General features: G+C 47.3%; 1 protein-coding gene across 1 annotated transcript; it reads left to right on the top strand.

Moving 5' to 3' along the window:
* Window positions 1–6,447: 6,447 nt before the first annotated feature.
* Window positions 6,448–10,593, top strand: GPRASP1 (G protein-coupled receptor associated sorting protein 1; the record flags this gene model as incomplete). Its single annotated transcript, XM_079727140.1, is given in 5 exon segments — window positions 6,448–8,143; window positions 8,146–8,172; window positions 8,175–9,892; window positions 9,896–9,911; window positions 9,914–10,593. Coding segments are annotated over 5 exon segments (4,137 nt in total).
* Window positions 10,594–11,966: the final 1,373 nt, after the last annotated feature.

Raw genomic sequence — 11,966 nt, 5'->3', positions numbered from 1 at the left:
TCTGCACACCAGAATATTATAATTTCTTTGCAAACTGTGCTTTCCAGGATAACATATGAACCTGCCTTTGTTGTAACAGACAAACAGTTGAAGGCATATGTTTGAAGAGGCAAAAATAGGAGTCCTAATCCCAGTGCTGCCATTAGAATAGCTATACTCTCCTAATGAAAAGGCATTGTTCCTGGGCTGACGTCATTGTGCCTGGCTCTGTTTTCCTTCAGCATAAATTCTTTTAAAGAAGAACCCACTCCAAATATAACCTGAAAATATTCTTGGGTCAGGCCTCCCCACAAGTTCTTTAGATGTGCTTTGTCTCAAGTAGTAGACACAGTTTAGATCTTTCCTAGAGGTTCTTCAGTCTCTACTGAAAGTAGACAACTATTGATCCAGTTTCATAGTTTACAAGAATGCAACCCAGCCTGGTTAGTCCCACCTGCAAGGGACTTGAGTTCCTGTGTAAAGCTCCTGAAACTCAGGAATATGAGAATGGATATATTCTAAGAATACATAGGGTTTGGATCAACCTTGAACAAAAGGGAGATCCCAGAGGGAAAGTTTGCCTGAGGCACATGAAGGACAGAAGAAAGGTAAATTAAGCTAAATGGGCAAAACTAGGTCCATGACCACGATGACTGAGAGAGACAAGAGTAGATCACTTAAGCTGCACAGGCAAGGGATATGCTAGTGTGAAAGTTCATGTGCACGTATGTGGGAGGTGGGGTGGGTATAGTGCAGCAGCACAGCTGCTTCTGTATCCCAGGCTTACTGGTGGGGGAATTATTTGGGGGGAGAGAGAGACAGGGAGACAGAGAGAACACGAAGCTGGGGCTCTGCTTTTATGAGGGTCCCAGTGTAGGGAGCCTAGGGTTTGTCAGGTTGTCTTTATTGGCTAATTTAAAGCACAAGAGCAGATAGTAGTCTCAGGAAGGAAAAGGCAGGGTCTCTCAAGGACTCAGTTGTCTAGGTTAACCAAGGCTTTCTGAAAGAGGGAACTAAATGAGTGGGAGTGGCCTAGTTCCTTCTCAGGTCCTTTTGCTGGTAGCTATGTCTTACAGCCCATAATATGATTATTCAAGATGGTTTTCTTTTGAAATGGATGCCTTGGCAATCAAAAGCTTAATGTCAGCCACTTAAACTGAATCAAAAAGCATAATGCCCAGCACTTACACTACAGAAATTTATATTTCAGAGGCTAGTCAGGGTTACACAGGTGCTATTGGAGACACTGGAGAGTGAAACTGTGGCTGTTGCAATCACACGAGAATCCATTTTACAAGGAAGCAAATATAATATTACTTAACAGACAGACATAGGTCAGCGTCTTGTTTAAATCTTTTCTTTGCTCTCTGATTTTAAAGATGACACTTAATCTATCTGATATATACACATAAAGAGCTAACATATGAAAAGCTTAAAATAGGACTTTTCTCAGTTCAATAAATGTTAACAGCAATAGTGTCTTCTGTAAATGAATTTAGAACAAATTGTCCAAAAGATATTTCAAAGTCTCACAGTAAAATCAGTCAGTTTTGGTAGATCCACTTCCCTGCCAGTAAATATTTTGGGATCAATATCCCAACACTTGGAAATTACCAGAGAAGCTTGCATTGGTATGACCATAAATTTTTAGGATAGAAATCTAAATAAAATAGAAAACACAAGTAAATGTAAACTCAAGAGAACAGAGATTTCTTTCCGGAGTTTTTTTTCCCACTGCATCTCCAGTACCTAGGAAAACGCAGATACTCATATATATTTGTTGAATGAGTAAAAGACACCAGACACTTTCAGAAGGAGAAGGAACAGTTCAGAGGGGCAAAGAGATTCATGCACACGCACAGATGCCAGAAGAGCTCAGACTCCCTTCTTCCACCCTGGCATTCACCCAAGAGAGTATACTTTGGAACAAAGAAAATCCACAATTCAGCTAAGGCCATTGAAAGAGCACAGTGAAAGACTTTCCTCTGAAAACTGACATCTTTTGTCTCTAGATATAGTATAGAATCATCTCGAGATTTTTCCACTATCACCTAAATATTGTACAGTTATAATAAATATCTAATAACAAGTAAAAGCTGATATGAAAATCCATGGTAAGAATAAGGTTCCCTTTTCATCTTGGTAAGCATCCATGATATTCAGTAAATAGGGACTTTCTCCAAGACGAACCTCAAAGATGATTGCAAAATCTCTCTTCTTTAGAAAAGAGAGAAGGTGCTTAAGAGGGCAGTTATAGTGGTGAGAGATGAGCGCCCAAATTGATCTTCCCAGGGGCTGAAGCCCAATTCAAGAAAGTGAAGGGGAATGGACTTTATCAGGATGGTGAGTGAATTTGGTTCCCACTGCTGCTGTAACAAATTACCACAATCTTGCTGGCTTAAGAAAACAAAAACAATAAAATATTATCTTACAGTCCTGAAGGTTGGAAATAGGAAAAGTGTCTCTCTGGTCTGAAATAAAGGTGATAGGAGGACTTCATTCTTCTGAGGGGTTCTAGGAAGAATCTGTCTCCTTGCCTTTTCCAACTTCTGGGTCTGCCTGCAGTCCTTGGCCTCTGGCTTCCTTCCATCTTCAAAACTAGTGATATCCTGTCCACTTGTGGCATCTTTCTCATGCAACTTCACTGTGACACTGACTCTTCTGCCTGCCTCTTCCACATTTAAAGTAGCCTTGCCATGGCATTGGCCAAGATACAACGGTGTAATCTTACTTTACATTCAGCTGATTAGCAATCTTAATTCCATCTGCAACCTTAATTCTCCTTTGCCATGTAACATCACATGTTTACAGGTTCTGGAGAACAGGACGTGAACATCTTTGGGGGACCTTTATTCAGCTTACCACAGCGAGGGTGCCATTTAGGTGGGTTTTAAAACGGGCAACAGTGCCAGCAGGTTTGTGCTCGACCACAGGTGTGCTTAACCAGGGTTGCTGTTTGCCCCATGGAGCACAGAAAGGAGGGGCTGGAGACTACAGGAAGGATATAGGAGTGCAGGAATCAGAGGATTCAAGGGCCAGCAGGATTCTGTCTTGGGGAAGTGGTTGCCTGGTGGGTCCTTCTCCAAAGAATGGCTGGGGAAAGTAGACTGGTGTGTATGGCAAGTGTGTGAGATCCCAGTTGGTTCTAATCCCTGCCACATTCCCACCCTGCCAAAGATGATGAGCGCTTGGAGGCACCTGCAAGAGAAGACCTGACAGAACCCGGGGAGAGAAGCCAGGACCGGCCCTACCTGGTGCCTGACACCTGGCTGTGGGATGAGAGACAGGGAGGACTGTCTGAGCCGGTGCGGGTCCTGAGAGGGAAAGACCCTCTTTCCTGGGCAACTGCAGGGGCGGCGAAATGGCAAAGTGTACTACCGTGCTACCACTGCGACTGAGAAAATGGCAGTGTGGCAGAGAGGGTGACGACACTGGCGCAGACAGGTGGTTTGTTTCCTCAGGCCAGAGGTCCATCTAGGGCTGCCTTCCCGTAGAAGAGGGGCAGTGGCTCGGCCTCCACGGGCGCCGCCTCCCACCTTCCTCCCGCCCGCGGCCCCAGAAGGTGGAAAGCAGACCCGGGGAGGGCCGTCCTCACAGCTCCTCTGCCACTGGCGCCCAGGGAGGATGGCGGGCGCGATGGGGGAGGGTAGGGGGGCGGACTCTGAGCAGTCCCGTACACACACACACACACACACACAGACACACACCCCGGGACGCTCTGTATCCATCCGCTGCTACCTCCAGTGGGGCCCCTCCCTACCCTCCCAACCCCGGCCCCCAATGCCCACCGCCCGCCGGCCCCACACGCTGCGGTGCCAGAAGTGTGCGGGGCGGGGAGGGTGGTCGCCCAACGCGGGGCGAAGGAGGAGCGGCGTGGCCCCGCCCCTGAGGCCTGGACTCCCCCGGCCCCGCCCCTTTCTGGGTCGGAACTATGGTGGGCCTGGGAGGGGGCGTCGATCCCGTTCGTGCCGTATCCCTCCGCCTCCTTCCCGACACCCTCGCCGCGAGCGGTTGTTGCCGCAGCCTTCGCAGCCCCTGCCGGGTTTGGCGCAGCCGCGCGGGGGGCGGGACACCTCTTTGCCATTCTGCCCGCACGGCGAGCGGTGGAAATCCGAGTGAGGGGCTGCGACAGGAGGGGGAGGCCAACCATCGGGACCCTGCGCCTGCGAAGGCAAGTGGGGGTGTCTCGGGGGCGACGAGCGGCTCACACCCTGCCCCGCGGACCCTGGCAGTCTGACGAGGGGGAGGCAACCGGGTCGGAGCGGGTCCCTGAGAGAGGTGCGCATCGCCGGGGGAACCCTGGCGCTGAGGAGGCGGCGACCGGCGCGCACCGGGCCCGGGGCGCGAGGTCTTGGCCACAGGGCTTCCCTCGGATCCTGGGGAGGCGAACGGTGCGGCCGCTTCCTGGAGGGCTTTCTGGGCGCCCGCGCCCCGCCGTCGACGGTGCCTGTGCCAGGAGAGGGCTGTGGGGGAGGCTGCTGCGGGCGAAATGGCGGAGGGGAGCCGGGTTGGGGGCGTCGTGGAGGCCGCCGGGGGTGGCGGTCGGAGCCGGGTGCCGAGCCGGTGGGCCCGTGGGGCCGCCCGCCTGGGCCCTGATTCTGGAAAGGGGTCTGTCGGACCCCACGTGCCCGGTGCTGTCCCTTCCCACAGGCGCCTCTTTGATGCCAGAGTGTCCTGTGTGCGCGGTAGGTCTGGCGATTTCAGGCCACGGGGTGCATCTGTAGAGAGGCTTGAGAAAAACTAGGGACAGGAAAACGGCCTGTATTTCTGAAGTTGTGTGGGGATGGGGGGTGAGGGTGGACAGTAGCCATTGACTGGACACCCGAATTGGGATGGGGTGACTGCGACCAGAGCAGGTCAGGCATCCAGGAATACCTCCTAAAATTCTCCTCTCTAACCCGGTTTCTCCACACTTCCTGGCCTTCCTCCCTCACCTCCATCCATGATGGGGGGTGGAAAAGATGGACTGGGAGGTGAGGGTGGGACAAATTATAAATACAAGTACCACTGCACAACCTGCTTTCTAGAATATGCGAGCGCCCTTCCCCCAATCTATGTTGTATAGCACAAGGGATGTGAACACCAAGTAGTGAATCTTTAGACTTGGAAAAGAGAGTAAGAGGAAGAGTGTCATGTGAAGATGAGTTATCCAGAAACCTGATCCATTGGCCTTAAATTAAAAGAAAATATTCTAACCAATGGGACTGTAAATGTTAAAAGATAGATAACTTGGGTACTCCTATGTTTGTTGTTTGTCCACCAAGCACTCAGCTGCTACCATTATTTCTTGACCATCTTACCTTTTGATCTGCTTTTCCATAGGCCTACTTTAAGGCTGGTCACTTCTGCAAGGAAAGAAAGGAGGAGGAGTCTGGTTCAAATCTCTGGAGGTTTGTGCAAAGAGGGGCGATGCAGGAGACAGCTACACAGTATTATCATGGCAGGTTCTTTGATCCAAGTGGTTTCAGGGCCTCCTCCACCTCTCCTACTCTCTGTCAAATTTTCACATTGCCGCAGAACCTCTTACCTATTTCCTGCAGGAGATATCAGGAATAGTGGGGTAAGTGTGGATTGAGTCGTGAATGGGAGGAAAAGACCTAAGTGTAGGAACCAGGAGACAGAAAACATTAGACATATTGGACCCTTAAACAGAAAGAGAGATGTTTGTATCAGGTGTCAGGGTTCTTGCTTGTCTATCTAGCAGTCAGGCTCTATTCTCTGCTATATGTTTACTTGTACCCAGGATATGCAGGCTGCTGTAGAGTTTGACGCCACTGGAATCAAGGAAAGGAGCAAGAAATTGTGCCACATCAGTGCAGGTTGGTATGGGAATTGGTACAATTTTTGGGTGGGGTAGAGAAGACCAACATAGGTCCAAGAGTGATTAGGGTCTGGCCTGGGGGCTCCTCAGCCTCTCCCATTGCCAAGATACTTTCCTACCATCTTCATACCTGTTTAATAACAGGCAAAATAATATGGCAGCTTTGGGGATAAAAATTGTAGAAAAAATGAAGGTGATAGAGAGACTTCTAATAGCCTAACTCTCCCATCAAGCATTTGAGGTCAAGTCTCTCTATGTGAGTCTTCATGGAGTGACACAGTTGGAATAGACTAAAAGCCCCACGTCATTCTCGCTTCCTAGATTGACTTCCAGTGGCAGCTCTGGTGGTGTTGGAATTGCTGTTGACCACCACCCTCAACAGGTCTACACCCACCCAAGAATCATCCATCCTCTTCCAGCTTGGTTGTGCTTTTTCTTCACTCTAACTGTAGTATTGGCTGAGGCTGGGATTGGGAAGGAGGCTGATTGACTGCTGGACTGGTGATTGACTCTAACTTTTGTTTCCATCTGTATCATCTGAATCATCGAAAGATTAGAGTGTGAATATAGAAAACTGTGACAGATCTGTGGTAGAGGCTGAGACTGGGATAGCAGTATTTAATCATGTCTTCTCTATAACTTGTACTATGATTGGGGCTGAGATTGAGCCTGGCATCCAGGCCAAGCCTGAAAAGAAGCCTGGAGAAGAAGTTGGGGGTGGGGCTGAGAGAGAGAATGAAGTCCCAGTGGTGGTCAGACACAAGGTTAGGACCCAGGCCCAGGTAATGCCTGGAGCAAGGCCCAAAACTGAGACCATGGCAGTAGTTGGGACACATCCTAAGAGTGAGACCAAGGCAATCACTGAGGCAAGGTCCATGGATGAAACCTATTCATGGGCCAAGACTGAGTTTGATGCTGAGGCACTACTGAAGACAGAGGGAGTGTCCCAAACCAATGCTATATCCTGGCCACTGATCAGTACTGAGTCTGGGTCAATTGCTAAAACTAAGATCTGGTCTATGGATAGGGAACTGGTCAGTATGGATGCTGAGTCCTCTCCTGGCACCAAGGTCAAGTCCCAGTCAGGTATCCAGCCTTTGTTTGAGTCAGAGGCAGAGACCAATATGGGGTCCTGGTGCCATCCCAGGCCTACATCCAAAAAAGAGACTTCTCACAATTGTGATTTCAGATGGGTGGATAGATCCTCTCTGAGCTCCTGGTTCTGGAGTAGAGAAGAGGTCAGCACAAGGCTTCATCCTAGAGACAGGGTAAAGGCCAGTACTAGGTCCAGGCACATGGCCAAAGAAGAGGCCATGTCTAGGCACAAAACCAGTTGGGAGCTTTATGTTGCATCCAGTTCTGGTTCTGAGGATGAATCTATTAAGACATCCTGGTTCTGGGCCAGAGAAAAGACCAGTGTCTGGTCTAAGCCCAGGGAAGAGACCAATAGTAGGTCCTGGTTTAGGTCTAAGAAAGAAGTCTCTGAATCTAATTCTGGGTCTGAATGTGAGGACAATGTAAAATCCTGGTTCTGGGCTGGAGAGGAGGCCAGGTACAAACCCAGAGCCAGGAAAGGGGCCGATGTCAGGCCCAGGCCCAGGGCCAAGCGAGAAGCTTCCATTGATTTCATGTCTGGCTCTATGGATATAGTCAAAAAAGAGTCCTGGTTCTGGCCTGGAGAAGAGGCTAATAACTTGTCTAGGCCCAAGTCCAAGAAAGAGGTCAGGGCCAGAGCAATGGCAAAGGAAGAGGCCAAAATCAAGGCCAGAGCCAGGACAAAGCGAGAAGCCAGGTCAGAGGAAGAGTTCCTCACTGGGGCCTGGTTCTGGGCTGCAGAAGAGTCCAGCATAGTGGGTGGGGCCACTGTCACATCCTGTTCTCAAGTGGAGGATGAGTCCATTGTTGGCAGTTGGTTCTGGACTGAAGAAGAGGCGAGTATGGGGACTGAGTCCAATGGTAAATTCATACCAAAGATTGAGCAGGAGCCTATTGGCAATTCTATGCTTGGAACTGGGGAAAAGACCAGTGTGGAAACTGAGGCTGATGCCACTTCCAAATCTGTGCCAGCAGATGATACAGAAAAGGTCATTGCCAGTTTCTGCTTCTGGGCTAATGAAGAAACCAACCCAGAGGCTAAAGAAGAAACCATTTTTGGGTCTTGGTTTTGGGTCAGTGATGAGGCCAGTGTGGAAGCTGGTATTGGGGCCACCTGTGGGTCCAGGCCAAGGTTTGAGGAAGAAGAGATCATTGGTCCCTGGTTCTGGGCTGGAGAAGAAATCAATACAGAGCCTGAGTTTAGAGAAGAGGCCAGGCCAGGAGCTGAAGAAGAGACAATATTTGGGTCCTGATTTGGGCTGGAAACCAGGCCCAGATGGGGCTGAAGTCAATTGTGACACTATGCCAGAGACTGAAGAAGAGGAGCCCATTATTGGGTCATGGTTCTGGGCTGGAGTAGAAGAAGCTTGTGGGAGGGCTGAAGTCAGCAACAAGTCTATCCTGGAGGACAAGGAAAAGGGTATTATATCATCTTGGTTTGGGACCACTGAAGAGATCAGTATGAAGTATGCCACTGGTGCCCAATGTAAATTTATGACAACTGCTGAAGAGATCAATACTGAGTTTGACTTCTGGTCAGGAGAAGATCCCTGTATGTTTGCTGCTAATGGATGCAGCTGGAAGTCTAGGCCAGAGGAGGAACAGGACACTGTTGATTCATGGTTCTGGTCCAGAAAATATACAAGGCCAGAGACCACTGTAGGGCCCTGGTTATGGGCCGTGGAAGAGGGCAGTATAGATGATAGGACTGAAGAAGAAGCCAAGGCACCAACCAAGGAGGAGACCATGATCATGTCCTGGTTCTGGAAAGGGGATAAAGCCATTATAGGGGCTACAGACAGAGAAGAATCCAGGCCAGATGCTGAAGAGGAAGACATTATTGGTTCTTGGTTCTGGACTGGGGAGGAAGACAGGCTTGAAACAGAAGCAGAGGCTAGAGAAGAGGACAGGCTGGCAGCTGAAGAGGAACATTTTGTTGGGTCTTGGTTCTGGGCCACGGAAGAGGCCATTAGGAACAAGGCTAGCATTTGCAGCAAATACAGTCCAGAAGCTGAAGAGGAGGAAGTCATTGTTGAGTCCTGGTTCTGGGCTGAAGAAGAAGCCAGTCTGGAGGCAGGGGATAGTTTTGAGTCCAAGCATGGCACTGAAAAGGAGGAAATCATTGTTGGGTCCTGGTTCTGGGCTGAAGAATATAATATAGACTTTGGACCCCAGGCAATAGAAGAGACCACATCAAGGTCTGGAGAGGAAACCACTTTTGGATCCTGGTTCTGGGATGCAAAAGAAATCAATGTAGAAGCAGAAACATACTGTGCATATAAGCCAGAGGATGATGAAGAGATGATTGTTGAGTCCTGGTTCTGGTCTGGAGACAAGGCCACTAATGAGACTGAAACTGTGGCCACCTCTGAATCCAGGCCAGAAAATGAGGAAGGGGCAGTTGTTGGGTCCTGGTTTGGAGCTAAAATTAAGGCCAGTAACAGGACTGGTAATGGAACCAACTATGAGTCAAGGACAGTAGCTGAGGAGGATGAGGCCATAGTGGGGTCCTGGTTCTGGGCAGGAGATGAGGCCGATTTTGAATCAAATCCTAGCCCTGTGTACAGGGCCATTTGCACGTCCAGATGTTCAGTTGAGCAGGAGCCTGATGCTTTACGCGGGCCCCAGAGGTGGGAGGAGGTTACTGTTCAGTTTAAGCCTGGCCCATGGGGTAGGGTTGGCTTCCCATCCCCAAGCCCCTTTAGATTTTCAAAAGAAGCAGCATTTCTGTTCTCTGAAATATTTGGAGGAAAGCCCAAGCACATGGAACTGAGCCTAGAAGGGGAAGAGCAGGAATCTTTGCTTCAGCCTGATAAGCCTGACCCTGAGTTCCCATTTCAGTATGATCCGTCCTACCGGTCATTCAGGGAAATTCGAGAACATCTTAGGACGAGGGAGAGTGCAGAGCCTGAGAGTTGTTTCTGCAGCTGCATACAGTGTGAGCTTAAAATTGGTCCTGAAGAGTTTGAAGAACTCCTTCTATTAATGGACAAAATTTGAGATCCTTTTATTCATGAATATCTAAAATTGCAATGGGTATGAGGAATGCTTCTCAATTTACTCGTTATTTCATTCGTGATTCAAGTGTTGTCTCACTTATTGAAACCTTGCTCAATTATCCCTCCTCCCGAGTTAAGATAAGGTTTTTGGAAAATATGATTCACTTGGCTCCACCTTATCCAAATCTAAACCTGATTCAGACATACGTATGTCAAGTATGTGAGGAAACTCTTGCTTATAGGTTGGATTCCCCTGAGCAGTTACCTGGAATAAAGATGGTTAGACACCTCACTACAACTACTGACTATCACACACTGCTTGCCAAGTATATATCTGGGTTTCTCTCCTTATTAGCCACGGGCAATACCAAAACAAGATTTCATGTTCTGAAGATGCTACTGAATTTGTCTGAAAATCCTGTCATGACAAAAGAACTACTCAGTGCTGAAGCAGTGTCAGAATTTATGGCCTTTTTTAACAGGAAAGAGGCAAATGACAATATTCAGGTTGTTCTAGCAATGCTTGAGAATATTGGTAACAATATTAAAAAAGAGGCGTTGTGGTTCACTGATGATGATTTCGGTCTTGAGCCATTTATTTCTGCATTCCATGAAGTTGAGAAATTTGCTAAGGAACTGCAAGGCAAAACAGATGATCAGAATGACCCTGAGGCAGAACAGAAAAATGAGTATGATTAATCACTTGCCTCTGATTGTCCTTATGTTCCTGAGTTATGGTCCTTGAATAATGCTTTAGTTTTCAAAGTTGGTTCTGTGTTGTAATGTACACTTTAATGCTGATACTGACTTTGTCAAACTCTGTGTATGAGCTGGATCAATCTTCTGATGCCAAACGAATATTAAAACTGAGAGCACATTTGTTGATACTTGTTTTTGTCTAGATTGTGAATTTACCATTTAAGCTTATAGTGAACTGAGCTATCATAAGTAAGCTACCCTTCTGATTGTTGTTCTAGTGTTATTGATGTCTATTTGAATCATGTTGTGATTTCAATAAAGTTCTGTGTTAAAGTTGGCAGAAATCACCCTTCTCCATGAACATAAAATATAGATGCAAAAATAACATATGATAACACAGAGGTAATTAACGTATGAATAATAATGCTCCTTGAAAAAGCTATTCTCGTATCTTTAAATGAAAATTTTACCATAGGCTGCTACTCAGGGTATGCTTCAGAGAAGAAGGACCCAATTAATTTGGGCTCTGAAATGTAAGGAAGAGGTTGGATGTTGTGAAGAAAAGCTTGGAGTTGGAAAAAGTGTTCCTATGGGAGTGAGGTATCCAGTCTGCCTGGAGTGGCTGGGAGGAGTGTATTAAGGGATATAGAGGATAAGGTAAGTTTTGTAGAGCTGAGAAGTTGCATTTTGCAGTTCAAAGTATGGGTGTTTCTTTGATCTTGCGTAAAGGTTCAAAGAATAAGACCAGAAAGCACACAAATTTAACTGTCAGGAAGACCATTTCTTCATGGTGGTGCCATGGAAAGTGTTGAGGTAATAGCATACAGCCACTAAAAGTGATGATATATAGGTTTTAAAATTGGCTAAGAAAACCTCTGATACCTTCTGTATTTGGTGAAATAGAAAAGACTGGTATCATACATGGAAAGATGATCCCTCCCTCAAAAAATGTGTGAAATGGACTGAATTTATGCAAATGTATATTATTTGATTATGGAAAATCCTGCAACCATGTAAAACATGTCAAAGGAATAAAGAAATGTGAGAGACTACAACTTCAGAAGCACTGGCTTGCTAAATAAAAATGCATAATTTAAAGGGAGTAAGCTGTCAACTTTCCAAAGTTTCTGAGTTTATGGTACACATTTTTCGGATTCACAAAAGTGATTCGGATTCACATCCTCAGGAGCAAAAGTCAGGGGTAAAGTTGGTTTGGGGTGGGGGTAGTCCAGGCTAAAGGGAAATATACAAAGTTTTATTCACTTTTCGTTTGTCTTGGTGCAAAGTGCTTTTTTCCTACCAGATTCTAGGTTGCAAGGTTTATGGAAGTAGGGCAAAGTGGCAGTTTTGCCTCCATTCACAAACCACAAGTG

The sequence above is a fragment of the Hyperoodon ampullatus genome (genome assembly GCF_949752795.1).
Source record: "Hyperoodon ampullatus genome assembly, chromosome: X".
NCBI classification, from domain to species: domain Eukaryota; kingdom Metazoa; phylum Chordata; class Mammalia; order Artiodactyla; family Ziphiidae; genus Hyperoodon; species Hyperoodon ampullatus.
This window is presented reverse-complemented; position numbering and strand designations above follow the sequence as displayed.